This window comes from Perca fluviatilis, chromosome 1 (assembly GCF_010015445.1).
Source record: "Perca fluviatilis chromosome 1, GENO_Pfluv_1.0, whole genome shotgun sequence".
Lineage (NCBI taxonomy): Eukaryota > Metazoa > Chordata > Actinopteri > Perciformes > Percidae > Perca > Perca fluviatilis.
In genome coordinates this window covers 30061248-30083469 of record NC_053112.1, presented here as the reverse complement: position 1 = coordinate 30083469, position 22222 = coordinate 30061248, and the positions used below count along the sequence as shown (strand labels likewise).

At 38.6% G+C, this 22222-nt stretch overlaps 1 protein-coding gene across 1 annotated transcript in view; it reads left to right on the top strand.

Moving 5' to 3' along the window:
- The window catches only part of tbck (TBC1 domain containing kinase), a 57190-nt gene that overhangs the window by 17659 nt on the left and 17309 nt on the right, over positions 1–22222 (top strand). Inside the window, exons 22-23 of the mRNA XM_039817035.1 lie at positions 271–432; positions 14207–14379. Of these exons, the coding sequence (XP_039672969.1) occupies positions 271–432; positions 14207–14379 (335 nt within the window). The remainder of the gene's footprint in view (positions 1–270; positions 433–14206; positions 14380–22222) is intronic.

The following is a 22222-nucleotide window of genomic DNA, read 5'->3' as shown; positions in this document are numbered from 1 at the left end:
TCACCTCCTGGGCACTACCAGGTGCTCTTGAGCAAGGCACCGTACCCCCCAGCCACTCATGGCGCTGGTCCAGCACTGGCAGCCCACTCACTCTGTCTCTCCATTTGTGCATGAATAGGTCCTGAGCATGTCTGTGTGTATTTCAGGCCTGTGTGTAGTGATTTCTAACAATTTTCAATAAATGGTATAAATTAATTATTATTATTCTCATATTTAGTCAAATTGTAAAATCTCCCCTTTGTTGTGTTTATTTCTGCACCCGCCATACAGATGTGTTTCCGCTGCACAAGATCTTCCACTTGTGGGACACGCTGCTGCTGGGTAACTCCTCTTTCCCCTTCTGTATCGGTGTGGCCATACTGCAGCAGCTCAGGGACCGTCTCTTGGCAAATGGCTTCAATGAGTGCATCCTACTCTTCTCTGACCTGCCAGGTGAGAATATCAGCTGGTATTTATGTATAATACTAGTTCCTACCTTAGTCCGTCTTTTCAGGTGTGTTCCATACTCGGGCTAGGCCAAATGTTACTTGATAATAAACAACAACTTTAATTATTTATTTACTGCATGTGTTAAGTAGGGCTGCACAATTAATTGAATTTTAATCACGATCACGATTTTGGCTTCCCACGATCAAATTTGCGTGATCGAGCGATATTTAAAATGCGTCATTCCGTTCATAGAACAGTTTTTGCAAAGCCAATCTAGCGCTCCATAAACCACTGTTTGATCACATGTCTCCATGAGCCAATCAGAGCTGTTCCCTGCCTGCACCGCGCAGCTTAGTTTCTAGATGTAGACAGTCACAGAGGACAGAGTAACGTGAGGAATATTCCACAACAGGTAGCAGTCGGTCATCATAAGCCGGTCACGATGTTTACCAGTTTACCAGTAAACGCAACGTTTTGTCCCTTCTGTGTTGTTTTTGCAGTGACCAGTGCTAGTTTGTGTCTTTTAGCTCATAGCTTTAGCAGCAGACTGTTGGACGTCCCGCTGTTGGAAACCTACAGTGAAATACAGATACGCTACACTGTTTAGCAGTCAGCATTTTAGCCGTGTTTAATCCAGTTACTACTGTGGCTAACGGTAGGCTAACGTTACCTGCGTTTACTAGCGTGACATGCAGTGATGTTTATGTTGCCTCGAACGTGGGTTTCGAGACATCAGACGCAACGCAGACATGTAAGTGGCAGTGTAATGAGCCACAGAAATCCGTGTAGCTATTTCGATCCGGTAGATACCGGGCACCATATGAGCCGTTAACGTGAACAGAAAATTGCGTTGCCTGTATCTTTCACGGCAAACATGCATGTTGAAAGCGGTCGCACAACAGCTGAAATGGCATACTCCTTCACAGTATCCTTCAATAAAGGAGGAATGTAGCACAATATGGATGTATTAGTAGGAATGTAGCACAATATGGATGTAAAAGCAGTTATAATTATATAATTATGTGACAATAAAATTTTGTTTTGGCTAAAATCAACAAATAATCGTGATAATTAATCGTAGATCTCAATATTGATCAAAATAATAGTGATTATCATTTTGGCCATAATCGTGCCGCCTGACATTTCTGCAAGCACCATCATCAGCTCATAATTTTGTTTGTTTAATGACCAACTTCCTGCAAAAACAAGGGACATTCTCTGCCACCTTAGCTATACTTTATGTTAAGGGCTAAATACAAATGTTAGTATTGCAGCATGCTTAACTAAGATGGTGACCATGTTACCCATTATATCTGTTTTTTAGTAGTGACCTTGTAAGCATGTTAGCATGCTGCTGTTAGCATTTAGCTCAAAGTACTACCGCACCAAAGTTCAGCTTCACAGAGCTGCTAGCTTGTCTGATAGTCTTGTAAATATTTTGAGTGGGTATATCATTTATCATTTAAATCTGGGTCAAGAGAATAAACAAATTGCAGGCGCTGTTGACGGTTATCTTGACTATTTAAAAGTGACGTTTCTTGTGACAGTCCTCTCTGAACAATCAGTGGTCTGCAGTGTTTTAACTCCACCTTGTAGTATCGACTCAGCTCGCTTGAAAACTCAACTGATGTGGTAACAAAAAAAGGACCAGGTGCTAATCACAACTTTTGTTAATGAAAACCCAAAAAAGAGTGAGTCGAGTAGAGCTGTGCCGTACCATGCAGTGGAAATGCGGCATTAGTTTCTGATTTACCATGTCAGCCTGCCTTTGTTGGAAACAAGGTTTTGAAGGTCAGTCTGTACAGTATGTGCTCTGCCTCACCATATTCATGTAATTATGAGTACACACACACACACACACACACACACACACACACACACACACACACACACACACACACACACACACACACACACACACACACACACACACACACTGTGAGTTATGGTAGATATCTTGTAATTTGTGGCCCGCACCTGCTCCTTCCTGCTGTCAAGCATGCAGAATTGATGTCCTCATACAACTGAGGCTTACATTCATTTGTTTCAGAGCAGACTCCACATGCTCCACATGCTTGTAACTACAGAAACCGCAAGTGTGAAGCCACAAAAACGTACCCTGATGCTGGCTGGACATTACAAAAGAAGAAAAATACACTCAATTTAGCTTATGTAGCATACAAGGGAAAATAAATCAAATAGAATTATTAGAATAAATAGAATCATTTATTTTCGAACCATACTTAAAAAATATAGGATATAGCTGTTTTTAATGTACATCTTGTTTTTAAAGGTCTTATGCTGCTTTTTGGATGCTTTTATAAAGGCCTTAGTGGTCCCCTAATACTGTATCTGAAGTCTCTTTCCCGAAATTTAGCCTTGGTGCAGAATTACAGCCACTAGAGCCAGTCCCACAATGAGCTTTCCTTAGGACGTGCCATTTCTGTGTCTGTAGCTTTAAATGCTATTGAGGAGGAGAGGTGGAGAGGTGGGGTGGGGGTGGCCTTGACCAACTGCCACTTTGCTTGTTTGTAAGCCATGATGTCTCTCTCTTTCTCACGGGTGGGCCAAATTCTCTGGGTGGGCAAAGCAGAGAAAGGGGAGGTAACTTTGCTCCTTATGACCTCATAAGGAGCAAGATTCCAGATCGGCCCATCTGAGCTTTCATTTTCTCAAAGGCAGAGCAGGATACCCAGGGCTCGGTTTACACCTATCGCCATTTCTAGCCACTGGGGGACCATAGGCAGGCTGGGGGAACGCATATTAATGTTTTAAAAACCTCCATAAAGTGAAATTTTCATGCCATGGGACCTTTAAACCCTCAATGAATAAATTAAAGCTGTAATTTAGCAAACAAATATTAACCCCATACATTGTAAACTAGTAACCATTTTAAACGAGAAAGAATTGTCATGCAAGTGACTACCTAAACCTGCTTCTGTAGGAGCACATTATCAAACCCTTTGTACCATACATGTCAGGTACACATCATCTTTGACATTTCTGTTCATTTCAGTCTGTGCCTGTATTTAGTGGTGATGACTGTCAGTGGTAAAAATGTAAAGGAACATGCATTTTACATTTTGATTTAATCTGGGTTTATAGAAGTGGATGAACTTTACAAGACACATTAGTAGGCTTGACATTCAGTTGTGAAAAAAAGTCAGCTCTCTTTCCACTCCTGTTTGCAACTGTTGAACTAAAAGTTAACGGCCAAGATAATGTTACAGGACAGTGGCTTTTAAATGATTCAGACACACTCCTCTCTTTCCCTCCTTCTAGGCAGTAAATGGGGCCAGTGACAATAGTTCTCAGTGACAAGCCTATTACACATAACACTGTGAAGTCTATAGTAGCCAATATTCCAACAAGGAGGAGAGGTCCAAAACTAAGGGAAGTGATACAGACTATAAGGTCATGTCCCTAATTGCCAGACTTTCAAGAGAAAGTCGTGTGAAGGATGATGAGTATACTGATTGTACTGTGTATGTATGACTCAACTGACATAGTTTCATGTACACAGTTACTCGTCATCCTCCACACAACTTCCTTTTCACAATATGTTGCTATTATTTTTCAATTTACTCAACAGTTTTTTTTTAATGATATCACACTCAGTATATCAGAGTCTGAAATAAAATGAAATGTAAGACCTGTACTGCAACATTTTGCCTTGAAGCAGGCAATACATCTCAGCCTGCCATTTTGTTGGCAATTAATCTCATTTTGTGATTCCCATTTGCTTAGTCTTGTAGCCTCGGGTAATCTATAACTTTCTCTTGTTTGGAGACTTCATTGATTCACAATGGACCAGAGAAGCTCTCCGGCTGACAGGAACCGTGTGTTTACTGATGATGCAGCGGCATTTGCCTTCACGGGACATTAGCGTCTGTCTCAATGAGCAGTGCTGTGCACAGAACCGATGAGCTTTAGTTATAGACGTTTAGTTCTGAGAAAAACATTGCTCAAGGCAACGTTGCACACAGGGACACCTTGAAAACACGAGCAGAAGGAGAAGTAGACCATTGATGTTGAAGGTTAAGTGTTGGAAGTGAGTGGCGAATTTGACAAAACATTCACATTTACATTTGGGGATTTGACAAAGTCTTGTCTGGAGCATTTTAACCCTTGTGTTGTCTTCCCCTCAACCGTTTTTGCCTTTTCCAATGTTTTCAATTGTTACATTTTTCTTCTACACATTTTCAGCTCTTATTTCTACATCCCATATTTTCTGATATAAAACAAAAATTGAAAACGGGTCAATGTGACCCAAAGTCAACACAAGGGTTTACAAATAAAAGATTACTATTACAAGCAACCACGGTTAAGGAGGACTTGGGTAATATCCATAGTGTCCTGACAGTATTTACCTGGGGCTGAATTTATTAATAATCTCGGATTCACTCCAGGAATTGTGCTCAAAGAACTATGTCTAAAAATACTCAGATCTCAGAGAAAATTTATATCTGAGCTCCCTACACTATTGAGAAGTTCTCATTTGAGAATGACGGACACAGAGTGTTTTATAACATTCAGAACCATAACATTTTAATTAGTGGGAATGCTGTTCAACAGCATTCCAACTATTGTTCTTCTGTTCTTTATTTTTCTTCTTTCTTATTATTCCGTACGCTTTTTGGCTCTCTGTAACTTCTGCATACTTTCAGCTATTAAAACCATTCAACTTTTACAATGTTCAGCACTTCAGCTAATGATGGGACTTATTCAGCTTTTTTTCTACTATTTTATACTTTTTAAAATATTAAGCTTTTTAACCCTTTTTTTTTAACATTAACGCCAAAAAAACTTTAAAATGTTCACAAAATATTCAGCTATCCGGCTATGGCTTTTCAGTTTGATATCTTTTACAGTTTTTGTGACAAAGCTGTTTAAGTTTAGTGATCATTTCGATTAAACAGAGTGTGTATTGTGTCTGCCAGAGTGAGTGATGTCATCAAGTAGAGTGTGGAGCCTTAAAAAAATATCTTTGTCCCTTCTCTATAAATTGCTCGTACACCCAGAATTTTTACTTATCATACACAATTTACACATCAAAATGTAGGTATTTTTGTCTAGTTTCAGGCAATGTGCTCAGTTATGTGATACGCCTTTTACGTTTTGCTCGTTGAGCTTCCAAATGACAAGAGTTCCACACCTTCCTCCATTCGCTGCCATGTTTAACATTCTACACATTTCTGAGCGAAATGCAGAGCGAACCACTTTTTAAAATTGCTGATATGCCCACATTTTTAAGTTTACACACATTCCTTTATATATCGATACGTTCACAAACTCCTTGTGGTGCTCAGGATGACAGTCCGTCAGTGTCTCTGAATAGCTGCAGTGTGGCACAGGTGACACATCATAACAGCAGGTGTGGTAATTACAGATCAAATAAAGGTTTATTAAAGCTGTAGGAGCACCTACCATCTATTGAGTGTCATAGCGTAGTGGTAATGACAAATACCTTTACTGTGGGAGACCTGGGTTCAAATCCCACTGTGATGCATCAATCAATGTGTCCCAGTTAATGACTAGTAGCAATTTGAAGTTTCTCTCTTTCCTCTTGTCCAGCCCCATTCTTTTCACCTAATATATTTCACATCTCATCTCAGCTAGATTGAAGCTTTTCCGTTCTATGCAGTGTATATGTCTGATGATAATAATACAAAGTATTTCTTCTTTCAGCCGTTTCAGGTAATTCATTTCAACTTTCATCTTTGACAGTTTTACAGTTCAGCTTCAAGCTTTTCTAACAATGTATTTTAGTTCTTCACTTAGGTAATGCAGTTTAGCTTTCAACTCTAACAATTTTCCTGATTTTTCAGCAGTGCAGTGAAGTCCATTTGAGCTTTAAGATTTTTCATACAATTTGTTTCATATTTCTGCGTTTGTGAGTCATTATCAGTTAGAAAATATACTCAGACCTCACAATGTTCTACGTCTTTTGTCATTATTCAACTTTTAAAGCCAACAGTTCAGTTAGGCATAAGCTTTTAACTTTTTAATGAAATCCATACTTATTAAAACGATTTCCACTTTTTCAAAAAATGTTTCTCTGAATAGCTGCAGTGTGTCACAGGTGACAAATGTCACTGTATGACAATGGCAGCAGGTGTGGTGAATTGCTTTATTAGAGTTGAAGGAACACTTGCCACCATTGGGTAGTGATGGATATGACATATGCCTTTGGTGTCGGAGAACCGGGTTTGAATCTTGCTGTAATGCATTAACCAATGTGTTCTTGAGCAAGATACTTAACCCGTAGTTGCTTCAGGTGTGTTTTACCTCTGACATATAGCAATTGGAAGTCGCTCTGGATAAAAGTGTCAGCTAAGGACATGTAATGTTGTGAGAATCTTTATAGCATGACACAGCGCTTTTCCCCAGACATGAAAATTATTAGATATTGTCTGTCTTTTCTTCCTCTTTTTCTTTTTTCTTCTCTTTTTCTCTCTACCTCTTTTCTTTCTCTCTTTATACTTATTCATAATTTCAGTTAGAAAATAAAGTCAGACCCCTCAATGTTCTACATCGTTTGGCATTGTTGAACTTTTCAAGCCAACAATTCAGTTTAGCGTCAGCTTTTCAAAAAAAAGAATTCCACATATTTTATACATTAGTGGTATAGTGGTACAGACACACAAATACAAACAAACACACACACAAACACAGACACACACGCAAACAGACACACACACACACACACACACACACACAAACAGATACACACAAACACACACAACCACCGCACGCACAGACACAAAGGCCATGTGTTTCTAACGGTGAAGTCGCTGTTTCGATAGCATGTACTGTTGTGGATTTATTAAAGGTCCCATGGCATGAAAATTTCACTTGATGAGGTTTTTTAACATTAATATGCGTTCCCCCAGCCTGCCTATGGTCCCCAATTGGCTTGAAATGGTGATAGGTGTAAAACGAGCCCTGGGTATCCTACTCTGCCTTTGAGAAAATGAAAGCTCAGATGAGCCGTTCTGGAATCTTGCTTGTTATGAGGTCATAAGGAGCAAGGTTACCTCCCCTTTCTCTGCTTTGTCCGCCCAGAGAATTTGGCCAACCCATGAGAGAGAGACATCATGGCTTTCAAACGAGAAAAGTGGCAGTTGTTCAATGCCACACCCCCACCCTCCACCTTGCCCCGCCCTCTCTCCTCCTCAATAGCTAGAGACACAAAAATGGCACATCCTAAGGAAAGCTCATTGTGGGACTGGCTCTAGTGGCTGTAATTCTGCACCAAGGCTGAATTTCAGGAAAGAGACTTCAGATATAGTATTAGGGGACCACTAAGGTCTATATAAAAGCAGCCAAAGAGCACCATGTCATGGAACCTTTAAAGGAACACGCCGACTTATTGGAACTTTAGCTTATTCACCGTAACCCCCAGAGTAAGACAAGTCGATACATACCCTTCTCATCTCCGTGCGTGCTGTAACGCTGTCTGACGGCTCCAACATTAGCTTAGCCCAGCACAGATCCTGCAGGTAACTGGTTTCAACTAGCCTACTGCTTAGAATTGTGACAAAAGTGCCAAAATAACGCCAACATGTTCCTGTTTACATGTTGTGATTTGTAGAGTCACAGCGTGTACAAAAAACAACGTAACATGAGACACAGCCATCTTCTATCCATAAACAAACCGGGAACTATATTCTCAGACAGGCTTGCTGCGAGCATATCACTCCGCCCAAGTACTATATTCTTCTTCTAGAATATAGTTCCTGGTTTGTTTATGGTTAGAAGATGGCTGTGTCTCTGTTACGTTGCTTTTTGTACACGCTGTGACTCCAAATCACAACATGTAAATAGGAACATGTTGGCGTTATTTTGTCACTTATTCGGAGCAGTAGGATTACTGGAACCATTCACCTGCATGTTCTGTGATGGGCTGATGCCGCTGGAGATGTCAGACAGCTTTACAGCACGCACAGAGATGAAAAGGGTATGTATCGACTTGTCTAACTCTGGGGGTTACGGTGAATAAGCTAAATTCCCAATAAGTCGGTGTGTTCCTTTTAAGGCTTGTTTGAAGGGTTCTCTCACACTGTCTCTCACTCATTAGTGATTAATGATCAAAGACAGGCTTTATAAGTGCTGAAGGAACATCACTCATCTATGATGATGATAGCGTAGTGGATATGGCGCATGCCTTTGGTGTGGGAGACCCGGGTTGGAATCCCAATGTGATATATCAATCAATGTGTCCCTGACTAAGATGTTATTTCACTTTTTCAGCTATTCTCACTACTTCAACTTATTCTTACGGATTTAAGCTATTCATCCAGTTTAGCTTTAGCAATTCAGCTATTCATGTTTTATTTTGGCTCTCCGTAACTTCTGCATACGTTCAGCTATTAAAACCATTCAACTTTTAAAATGTTCAGCTCTTTCAGCTAATGATAGGGCTTCTTCAACTTTTTTCTATTTATTCTTTTTTAAATATTAAGAAATTTTCAGGTAACTCATTTCAACTTTCATCTTTGACAGTATTACAGTTCAGCTTCCAACTTTTCTAACAATGTATTTTAGCTCTTCCTTTAGGTAGTGCAGTTTAGCTTCCAACTCTGACAATTTTCCAGATGTTTCAGCAGTGCAGTGCAATGCATTTGAGCTTCAAGTTTTTTCATACAATTTGTTTCATATTTCTGCCTTTGTGAGTCATTATCAGTTAGAAAATATACTCAGACCTCAGGTGACATATGTCACTGTATTACAATGGCAGCAGGTGTGGTGATTAGCTTTATTAGAGCTGAAGGAACACTTGCCACCATTGGGTAGTGATGGCTCAGTGGATATGACATATGCCTTTGGTGTCGGAGAACAGGGTTTGAATCTCGCTGTAATGCATTAACCAATGTGTTCTTGAGCAAGATACTTAACCCGTAGTTGCTTCAGATGTGTTTTACCTCTGACATATAGCAATTGGAAGTCGCTCTGGATAAAAGTGTCAGCTAAGGACATGTAATGTAATGTTGTGAGAATCTTTATAGCATGACACAGCGCTAGATATTGTCTGTCTTTTCTTCCTCTTTTTCTTTTTTCTTCTCTTTTTCTCTCTTCCTCTTTTCTTTCTCTCTTTATACTTATTCATAATTTCTGTTAGAAAATAAATTCAGACCCCTCAATGTTCTACATCGTTTGGCATTGTTGAACTTTTCAAGCCAACAATTCAGTTTAGCGTCAGCTTTTCAACAATCAAAAAAATATTCCACATCTTTTTACATTAGTGGTGTTATTCAACTTTTTAATGAATTTCATGACCATTCATACTTTACCAACTATTCTCACTACTTCAACTATTAATCCAGTTTAGCTTTAGCATTTTAGCTATTCAGCACACACACACACACACACACACACACACACACACACACACACACACACACACACACACACACACACACACAGACATACTAACAGACACACCCATACACACACACACACAGACACTCGCGCAGACACACACAGACACACAAACACACACATATTGACACACACACAGACACATACACACACACACACACAATTCAGCTATTCATTTTTTATTTTGGCTCTCCGTAACTTCTGCATACGTTCAGCTATTAAAACCATTCAACAAGTTTTTCTACTATTTATACTTTTTTAAATATTAAGAAATGTTCAGGTAATTCATTTCAACTTTCATCTTTGACAGTATTACAGTTCAGCTTCCAGCTTTTCTTACAATGTATTTTAGCTCTTCCTTTAGGTAGTGCCGTTTAGCTTCCAACTCTGACAATTTTCCAGATGTTTCAGCAGTGCAGTGCAATGCGTTTTGAGCTTCAAGATTTTTCATACAATTTGTTTCATATGTCTGCATTTGTGAGTCATTATCAGTTAGAAAATATACTCAGACCTCACAATGTTCTGCATCTTTTGTCATTCAACTTTTAAAGCCAACAGTTCAGTTTAGCATAAGCGTTTAACTTTTTAATGAAATTCATACTTATTAAAACGATTTCCACTTTTTCAATTATTCTCACTACTTCAACTTCTTCTTACGGATTTAAGCTATTCATCCAATTTAGCTTTAGCAATTCAGCTATTCAGCATTCCCACACATTTTCTGCAGGAAATGCATTTTCTAGTTATTAATACTATTTTGTAGTTTTTTCTGAGTGATTTTGTTGTGCAATCAACACATTCGGAGGACAGGCTGTTCTGTGAACAATTTAATACAAGAAAAACAAACAAACCAAAACATTGCAGACAAGTTGATTTTAATCCAGTGCTGCATCTTGCATTTTATCCAGTGAGTTTGTTCATTTTTTATTTATTGTACTTTTTTTTTTTTTTTATCAAATCAATAGGCTCGTTTGAGATGAGCCAGATCTGCGCAGAATCAATCACCGGCGATCGCCGCCCAATGCATGCCGGTTAGATTTGTGTCCGACTTGATCCCGACTTGCTCTGACGTCATGCACACGTGGGCAACGATAATCTCACGAGATCAAGGCGGCCACAGTTTTTAGAGCCAGGCGTTGCAGTTGCTCTCCACCGACTGCAAGAGCCAGGCGGACCCAGGGCATGCTGGGAAACGCCGGCCTCTCAGCTGATCTAACAGCTGATTGGTTCAGAATCGACTCAACATGATGACGTTTTATATAAACTTTTTATTTATTTTGAATCGGAGGGATTTTAACTGCAATTTGTCTGATTTAAAAGCTTAATCTGTAAAGAACACATGTTGTGTGGCTGATAGTTACGTTTAGAAGTCAGAGAGACTAAATCTGTTCAGATTATGGATCATCTACAGTGTGTTGTTAATTAAAATCAGCAACAGATCACATGTAGAGCATTTTGACAGCTACTCTGTCATAATAAAAACAACTGGAGACTGTGTACGAGTTGATATATGGGTCTGATAAGATTTTATTAAAGTGATGGTTCGGAGTAATTCACCCCAGGGTCCTTTGCACCATGACCTCGAAGCAAATGCTTTCTGTTACCTGTGTCTTGGGAGAGTTAGAGTAGAGCGTTAATAGCGTCAAAGCAGCTAATAGAATCTCACGGCTATAGACTTTTATCTTGTAAGTTACCCTACTAATATTACCGAAAAATGAAACATCAAGTAACAAATAAGGTTATGCTCTCATAAAGCGATGGTTGGAAGTTTGTAAGTACACCAGAAGTTTATGTAAATAACATTCGTGCGGCTTGCTTCTGCTCTCTGCTGTTGTTGGCTGCTGTAAGACGAGTCGGCCGTCTTCACCAAATTACAACACCGAAAAGAGATGCAACAAAAATATTTTTTTAAAGTAAGTGCTGTAGTATAACTAGCAGGATACAAGTAATAATTGAGGTAGGTTTGGAGACATTACCTTATTTAATCATTAAATTAATAAATATTTTTGTTGTATCTCTTTTCGGTGTAGTAATTTGTAGACGGCCCTAGCACTCGTCTAACTGCAGGTAGCAGCAGCAGCAACAGAGAGCTGAAGACAGCAGGCAAGTGTTCATAAACTTCTGGTGTACTTACAAACTTTCCAATCCATCGTTTTATGAGAGCATAACCTATTTGTACTACTTGTAGACGTTTGGTATCATTTCGGGCATTATTAGTGGGGTAACTTACAAGATACAAACGTGGGTCCATTAGCCCCTGCGCTAAGCTATTCAGCTGATAACGCTACTCTAGCTAACTCTCCCAATGTTCGACCCAGGTGAAAAAAGCTTCTGGGGGGGTGTTTGGCTCGAGGTCATGGTGCAAAGGACCCTAGGGTGAATTACTCCGAACCATCACTTTAAATCGGAATCGGACCACAGTGTTTCTGTCACTTCCTGAGCTATTCAAAAAGGGATAAGGGAATTGTCACAGCCGATGGTTGGCTTTATAATATATGGGTTGATGATCAAGAGTAACTTTTTATGGTTTGTCTGTTTATAATAACAGGGGTTGGAACATTATAATGCAACAGATTGTATTTTAATTCACTCAATTCTCTCATCTCCATTATTGTCAGGTCTATCTTCCTTTGCACCACAATCCAATTACTCAATTCCCCCAAGTTGCTCCTGACTAATAATGCCATTCTACTATTCGGGGCAACAAGTCACAGCCCACAATCAACGCCTCTACATAATCACTGAAATGTAATTTTGTCTTACTGAAAAGAAAAATTGCTCTTTAACAGAATTGGCTGCCTTGGAATGCCCAGCTGAGCCCAGGGCTTGTTAAAACTGCTATCAATCTCCTGTTCCTCATTCCTACTACCTCTTTTAGCTGTAGGAGTGATTGCATGCAGCATTCGTCGCCCTAGGGAGGGAAAACGTTTCCCTGAATTGCCTGTGAGCCTGTCGGTGAGGAATCTCAGACCACCAGTGTGTTTTTCACTGGAATGAACCTTGTAACTGAGTCTGTGAGGTCCTAGCCCATGAGAGCTGACAACCCCCTAACCTTGACGCTGCTGTGGGACATAAAATGGGGGGAAAGATATATCTCTTATATAATCCACTTGAGCCTGGGCCAGGTGCTGGTCACACCAAGGAGCACTCATTAGGCCGACTTTCTTATTATCCACGGAAAAGGGGAGTGAAAGAGGGTGGTTGTCAGTGCGAAAGACTGAAGAAAAGAATTCCTAATTTACCCAAATCCTCGGCTAATCCAGCGAGTCCCTGTTCCCTAATCCTCTCTATTCTCAATGCGAGAAGCAGGAAAAGGATGGATACTGCTGGAGAGGCATTAGAGGAAGGAGAAGAAAACGTTGCTTTGCACTAAAAACTTATTTTGATACAAGAGCTCAGATGAGGGACAGCAGCTAAACAATGGCCACTTATTATCTTGAAGAGCTACTGGCACTGCTGGATGACTATTTAGGATTATTAATGGCAGAAAAATGCTAAGGTCAAGCTGCTCACTTCGGCAACTAAACCTACCACACTCCATTTAGGCTACGTAATCTTGTATGCTTTATGTCTGATTCAAGGGAGGGAATCACATTCGTATTCATTAATTCTATTATCTCACAGCAGTTGAATCATTTGTGCAAGTAAAATGATGTCAGTGGTAAATAAAAATCCAGAGATTAGCAGCATACTCTCTGTTGTAAATTTTATTTTGGTTTTAAGTGAAATGACTTGACAACTATTCAATGCGATGTCATTACATTCTACACCGACAATACTGTTCCCCTAAGGATGAATTGTAATTACTTTAGTAATCCTCTGAGTTTTTATCTAGTGCCACCATCAGGTTATTTGTCCAATACTTTGGTTTATTAGCAATTCCCTGCAGAACAAATGCAACTCTTATCAGCTTCAGCTGTACTTTGTGTTTAGCTTGCTAACACACTAAACTAAGATAGTGAATAATCAAACAATATACCTGCTAAACATCAGAATGTTAGCATTGTTGTTGTTAGCATGTTAGCTCAAACCACTACTGTGCCTAATTGCAGCCTCTCAGAGGTGCTAGCATGGCATGGCATTGGCTTGTAATGTAAAAAGCTGCTGTCTTCATAAAAGGCTGTGAATTCCCAAATTTCTTTTGATAATTACTAGGTTTTCTGATGTATAAAATATCCATGTTTCAATGCTTAGTTGGGAAAACTATAAAAAAGGTTGCTGTTGTTTTTAGTGATTACACTGGGTGTAGTTTAAGAAAAGCAGTTCATTAATAAAAGTGATATTAGGGCTGCTCTATTGACTGACTTTGCTCATAGGTTGGGATTAACATCACAACTGGCATACAACATTGGCAAGTGACTTTCATATATTTTCTCTTGTCTTTCTTGTTGCACAGAAATTGACATTGAGCGCTGTGTTCGTGAATCCATCAACCTCTTCTGCTGGACTCCAAAGAGCGCTACATATCGACAGCATGCTCAGCCACCAAAGGCCGCTGGTGACAACGGCTTTGGGAAAGCAGCAACATACTATTCGTCTGACTACCAGGACATGGCCAAGACAGACCTGGTGAGTTTTACTCAACACACACACACACACACACACACACACACACACACACACACACACACACACACACACACACACACAATGAATGCAGTCTCCTTTTATTCATCCTCTGTTGTGTGCTGTTACTTTTTATGTTATTTGTTGATTTATGCTGTATCCTTTATAGAGTACAAGGTATCTGAGGTAATGAGCTGTCTCTTTCAAAACACTCTGACTATTCAAGGCCTCAACGAGACACAACACAGGTTTCAATGAAAATATATGGTAGAAACGGAGCGAGAAAGGAGTTTTCACGGGAATCAAATTCGCCATAACCTATATGTCTGGTGATGTGCTGTAGAAAAATCTATATCTTAACAAACAAGTGATGACACAATTAATAATGCTTTGCATTTAAACTTGGTCATTGATAACGGGGTAATATTTAGGTAATTTTTAAGGTATTAAGAACAATGAAAGTATCTTGGTCATATTGTGGTTTAATTGTATGTCATGGAATACAAATTTTCAGGGAAAATGTCTCAAGGGAATAATGGGGCAGTAAATCATTTATTTTACACTTCACTCGGCTTCGCGTCATGCCTAACTGGCTACTATTTTGACCCTTTGCCGCACCTTTACTTATTATCAAGCTGCCATACTTCCTCGTAACAACTCCTGCTGCTGCAGGCATGATGGAGAAAGCAGCAACACCATTCTGAATGGCGCATTTTATTTTCCAAAACTCCCGGACAGGTTGAAAGCCATATGCACATTGTGTAAAGCCGAATTAAAATATCACCGAAGCACGTCAAGCTTGAGCTACCACCTACGAGCTAAGCATAGTACAGTTAACGTGACTCAAGTTGATGCTAGTGGGCTCAGGCAAAGCACTATTGTGGAGAGTGCTACTCGCCGACCTGTTGATGAATCCAAATCCCAAAAAATTACTACCGCTCTTGCGAAATGGGTGGCAACTAACTGCAGACCTGTCAGCATCGTAGAAGACCACGCACACATAGCCTGTACTCCACGTAGAAAGCAGCCCAACTGGAACTGCTGCAAAGTGCAAACGCTGTCTCATTAACCGGTGATCACTGGACGTCAGTGAGTAATCAAAATTATTTAGAAGTTACTGCACACTATATTGACCCTGGTAAGTAGGGTTGGGTACCGAAACACGGTGCCAATAGGGCACCGGTGCCGACGTAAACGGTAGTAACGAGACCGAATAAGAACGGAAATTTCTGTGCCTCATTTCGGTGCCTGACTTTACACTACACCTGACAGCAGGTAACATTAGCCTATCTTTAGCTAGCAGCTGGATTAAACATGTTGTTAACAGGCTGACAGCTAACGTTTAACAGTGTAAAGTGTGACTGTATTTCACTGTAGAGGATTCCAACACTGGCACGTAACAGTCTGCTCTGCAGCACAGCAGCTGTCGGAATTAAACAACACTTAAAACAGGTAGCCTCGTGGTGCATTCAAAGTAATTGTAAAATACCCTTTTCCCACCTGGTGGTTGTTTTTTTTCGTTCAACAGCAATTTACTGTTTACTGTTACTATTTAAAGTTATTGTTATAAGTTATAGTTATTACATTATTATTAAATTTTTAATTTTGACCATGGTCTTAGCAATAAACAAGTCGCCGACTGTTGTTTACTACCCTTCTTTTTTTTCTTCTTTTTTTTTTACTTTAGTTTCAGGCACCGTTTAGGCACCATTTTAAAAGTATCGCTTTAGCACCGGTATCTGAAAAAACCCAAACAATACCCAGCCCTACTGGTAAGGATAGGGATTTTTTGTTTTTTAGTTAGGTACTTGGAGGAATTGTGCAATAATGAATAATTTTGTTTACAGTAAATAAATAATAAACAAATACAAATCTGAAAGTTAAGTTCATAAAATTACTTTCCTTGCATTCATCTGATTCCCAATCAAGATACACTGGTAAGAATTGCTTTCCATTGTTAATATGTACTTAAAAACTGTTCTGAAATGCAAAATAATAGAATTTTAATCATCTGATAAAGCATAGAAAACTATAGAAATTCAGCGATTAATCGCGATTACAAAAAATTAATCGTTTGACAGACCTATATTTTTTTCTCAGAAACAATTTCATATTAAGTTAAGGTATTAATTGGATGAAAAATAGGTAATAGTGGGGTAATAACAGGGTTATATGCTTTAGGGCAGAATGATTAATAGTTTTCAAATCGAAATCGTGATTTGAAAGAATGGGATTAGCTAATCGTGAAGACTGTAATTAATCAACTATGCAATATTTAGTTGTTAGTTGAATGTTTGGTGTAACATTTGGGTTAACATTTTTTATTCCTCTTTTTATTATATTTACTGCTTTTTCATAAGTGCTGGAATGTTACATGTCACAGATTGTTAACAGAAATGTCCTATTTTCAGTGGATTTTTCATCTATTTTTTATTAATAAAAATGATCGTAGAAGGTGCAATATGTAGATGCTGCTATTGAATTTAGGCGTATCAGTAATTTCAGTTTACAGGAAAGTACTGACATTTTTTATTGGAATTGTTTTTTATTATAATTTTAGCTTTTGTGATAAATGTTCTGTTTGACTGTTCAATGATTCATGCTTATTAAAAGAAAAACACTTATTGCTGGCAATTCATATTCTGATCGTTGCATAAGAATATAGAACAGTTTTGATGGTGTCTCATGTTATAATGCTCAATGTTTTATCTGTGACATTGAATAATGAACAACTTTAGCTAAACAAAACAAAAATTAGATTTTTTCCACAAATCATTCAGCCCTAATAAGCTTGTTAATATTGGGGTAATTTGTATTCTAATACTCAAAGTAATAGTAAACACTAATCAATAATTGCCAAAAAATAATGCTGAAATTCTATTATAATTTTAGTTTCAAGGTATTGCTGTCAATATTCAATTTTAAATGCAGCGATCACTGGTTTGAATGAAAATGAATATGAATCAATCAAATCAGCCTATGATTATCAGTAAACCACTAATTGGTCTAGTATGGTATTTTTTTATTTCTATTCAATAATACATCTAGAGCATGTATTTTGTCTTTACATAGTCAGTATGAGCAATCTGTAAAACAAGGCTGCAGGATCTTTTCTTCATCTTATTCAGTGCCACCCATACAGACTGGTACTGTACACACGTGATGGTTGATTTATAAAAGGTATATTAATGTGTATCATCAGCAGCTGATTTTAGGTTGTGAGATACTGTGTGTGTGTATGTATATATATCTATCTATCTTCAGGCTGTTGCCATCCATCCATTTATTCTGCTCTGAGGTTATAAATTCTTGCTACTTAGTGACTCACATCTAGCCTCGTGAGACCGTCCTGATCTCGCGAGCTCCAGTTTTCCACTCGCAGATCAGTCTAGCATCTTGAGATAGAGAAAATTTGGAGCCGTTAGCCAAACGACCGGGCCAATCAGCGTTTTTCTGGTTTTGAGGTGGGTTAGGTGGTGATAGACAGATGGTTTATCCAATCAGCTAACCAGTATTTTCAGACAGCAGGAACCTGAAATGGTGTCTTTTATTCCTAAATTCTTGTTACGCAAACGGCAAATATCCTTTACCGACATGTTGCTTGCTTGCTGAGCTAACAAGCTATGCTTTGCCTACAGCAGCAGGGGTAGCCTGGCTTGTGGTTATATTTTCATACGCTTCGTGGATCTGATTGGTTGATTTGGCCCGTCTATCACCAACATAGGTGATAGACAGATGGTTCATCCAATCAGCTAACCAGTATTTTCGCCCCTTCCCAAAAGTTCTCCAACGGAAAGTTCCCAGATGGATATGCCGAGCAAATGTCAGGTTAACTCACATCACCCAGCACCATTTCTTTTCACTTATCACCACCTGATTGTAGAGCAACACAGTGACTCCAGTAGGCATGTTGAGCTGTATTGATTTTTCATGTTAGAATGAGTTCCTCAGGAATTAAAAGTTAGTTTAATGCCCGATACAGTACATGACAACCTCCGTCTTTAATTCCCGAAGTGGCCAAATATTGATTTGTATTAAAATGCATTCTCTTTACAAATACAAGCAGTCAAAATGTCTCAGCATAAATAAAGTAAAACTTTATTTATATAGCACTTTTTAAAATATGGTTACAAAATGCTTTGCAATAAACAAAATACATTACATTAAATTAGATTCATTTGACAGATGCTTTTGTCCAAAGCAAAGTTCATTTAACTTCCATAGCAGCAAGTGCGAGATGCGCCAACGATTCTAAGACCATCCCTCATAAGATACAGATATACAGTACGTGTCCAGATATATGTGCAATTGCAAAAATGTAATACTTAGTTCTGAGGAGTGTTTACTGATGTGATGCTGTCTTTTACGTAGGCCTTTCGTCTTTGTTTAGTTTTTGTGGCGCATCCCTGTTTGCCTTTTCACACCTGAATGCATCTTGTCCAGAAAGCTCCCAAACACTCTTGTCAGCCCCTATCTGCTGTTTGCCCAAGTGATTGCTGTAATCTCTCTGATTCAGCCGAAGCCGAATGAGAAATGGGTAGGTGGTGGCATTGATCCATGGCCACATCTATCTGCACCCCCACTTCTTCTTCAGAAAACATTCAGGCACTCTCGTCACTGGATTGACCACAGACACACTCATAAAGTACACACAGTCAACAGTAATTGTACAGTATGACTGCAGAGAAGAAATCCAGAATTTAGCAATCTAAATGTTGATCTAGGAATTCTTTGCTTATTACTATAGACTCTACAATATTAATGGACAAAGCATCCGGTTTGGCGAAGTACTGCAAATGCGGAAATGCCTTAAACCCGCATTCCAGCAGGGGGCAACACGTGCGGTTGCAAAAGGAGGTCGGTTTCTGTAGAAGTCTATGAGAAAGTGACCCACTTCTCACTTGATTTATTACCTCACTAAACATTTTCATAATGAGTTTATGGTCTCAATCACTAGTTTTAAGTCTTCTGAAACACAGAATGATGTTCATTTCATGGTCTCGTTGATTTTAAAATCGGCGATAAAGTAGGGGGTGTTTTAGGGCGTGGCTATGATGTGATTGCCAGCGAAAGTGTGTAACGTAACGTAGAGTGTAAGGGCTCCTCCCTCACTCCTCCCTCTTGTCTAAAATCGTCAAATCCGCAACCAGTTAGTTCAAGTTCAAGTTTATTGTCATATGCATATTAGTACAGAGTGCAATGAAATACAATGTGTCTTGGCACTCTCTCAGCACCAGTCAATAAGTAACAATTATAAATAACATTTAAAAACATCTAAGCACCGTAAACATAGTAACTAAGCTCAGACCTCAATCCTCCTCCCTGTTGTACTATAATTCAGTAGCCTTATTGCCTGGGGGTAAAAACTACCCCTGAAACGTGATGTGCGTGTTTAAGCAAGTCTCATGAAAATCAGACCAGTAGTATTTCCGCAATCCTGCTGACAAACAGACAGACAACTAAGTCATATTAGTCGGAGTCTAACTTGTCGGAGGTAATCATTAAGCCCATGATCAGTCCAATGAACTGTCTTCCCCTTTTAAGCATTACATAAAACAAACGTCTTTACACATTTAAAATAAAGGATTCAGTTACTTTATGTATTATTGGTTTAATACTACATGTATTGAATCATTTGGGGGAAAAAATCATTTTTAAAAGCAATAACATCGTATCACAATACAAATCCACTAATAGTCATTAAGCTTTAATGTGAAATGCCCAGCCATATCTGTAGACTGTGAATAAAGACAAACTAGAAGAAAAGCAAATTCAGTGACTCCTTAATGGACAGAAAATCTTTATTTTAATTTAAGCTGTCCATTCCAGATTAAACTCCTGATAGTATATTGCATTACACAACAAGTCTATTTGTCAATTTCAGTTTCCGTAATAACTGTTGTGTATGATGAAATCTTACAACCACATACAAAGTTTTCAAAATCAGATTTCCTAACATTTCTGTAGTGAAATAACACTTAATGTCACACACATGGGTTTATGCCACACAGATCAAATGAGAGTTCATAACAAAAATAACATGTTACCCTGTAATATTTGATACCTTAATGAGTACTTTCTTTTTTAACTTACAGTATTATGTTTCAGTCTAATATGTAATTGTTGTTGAGACTGTGTCACAGAGGTGTTGAACTACCTTTGAGTCTGTAGTTAGTGGTGTTATTGGATTGTAGTGCATTGTATTGGAAGATGTACCTACAGCAAATAGAGAGGGACAAAATATTGGGTATAGTACATACACAAAATATCAGGCAGCTGCACTAACACTCTCTGAGGTATTTTATCAACAGTGAGTGCACAAAAGACTGTGACCTCCTTAGGGCCAGTATGGATAATAGGAATGATTACATTCAGCAAAACCCGTTAATGCCCATATGCGCACCTACAGTTTTAGAACAGACTTACAGTATCCTACAGTATCCTTTAGGTTAAAATGTAATTAAAAAAACAAATGTATATAAAAATAAATATAATGTAATAAAACAACATACAATACTCACTGTTACTGATGACATGTAGAACAGTCATATGGCCAATTTTCTTTAGTTCTCTACAATGTAGTGACTTCCCAAAAATATTGTTATGGCCGACACTGTACTGATGCATATGCTGTATGTTTGTGCTACATGCTTGCTTATCGCCCCTCTCTCTGGTAAGAGCAAGAGGCTCTGTCAGCAGATTCTCAGATCTCGTAGTAAACAGACATTCATCTCACTGGACAGCTGCTGTCCGCTCAGCTTGGTCTGAGTGAGTGAATTGGAGAAAACAGGCTCTCCTTTTCCTTTCTCTCAGCCACTAATAAGACAATGTAAACATAGAAAAACAAATACAAAAGTGCTCTACACACGATTAATTAAATCGACTGTCTCATCAATTTTTGACATGAATTTAGTTTGTCTCCAGTTAGTTAATCAAGTTCGGTAGTCTCCCTCTTTCTCAAATTGTTTATTGATAATGGCACAGATTTGTGCACAACTGTTTGTAAGTCAGTGACACTCCTCTGTGGCAGCCATAATGTTGCAGAATTTGGGCAACTGTAATGTACTGTGCATAAAGAGGATGGTGTTACTATTGTCTAGAAAGTTATGCTTAACATTAGTAGCTTTGAGAAATTAAAATAAACTAAATGTGATACAGTGCACAGGAAGCTAGTGTCATTCGCCATGGATGAGCAGGTGTTTTTCTCACTGTCATCTAACAGCTGGCAGAGCTCGTATTTCATACTGGGCGAATGAATGTCCACGTGTAAACAGGAATGGATCTTGCTTCCAGTTGTTCAGGACTTGTGCACCACATATACCCATGAACATGTAAAACTGTGAGCGACTAGAGTATTCCCAATTAAGTAGGGTTACATATTCCAGATGTTTTGTGAATGTGTAATACTGGCCTACTAAGTCTTCACTTACTAAGACACAATCACACAAGCACCTCTATAATGTACAGTATATGATGCAATCTAAAACAAAATCTCAGCAATAAATTGTAGCATTTGGAAGCTTATTATATAAAGTTTTGTTGACAATATTACATGTTTCAACCGTTAGAAACATTTCTTAATATAACACATTATACAAATGGCCCTAGAGTTTACTGAAAACATCTCACATTGACTTGATGTCAACAGAAACGTATAAGACTTATAACCTATTAGAAACCTATAAGCTTCACAAAGATAGCATTTATTTCAGGGCTGTTGTAAAGTTTTGGATTGCAATACATGTTACCTTCATCCCCCGGTTTTATTTCATTTTATAAAAGCTCAATCACAAGTAAAGTGCAGAGTTGCTTATGGCACACTAATGCAGCATTACTGTATATTTCA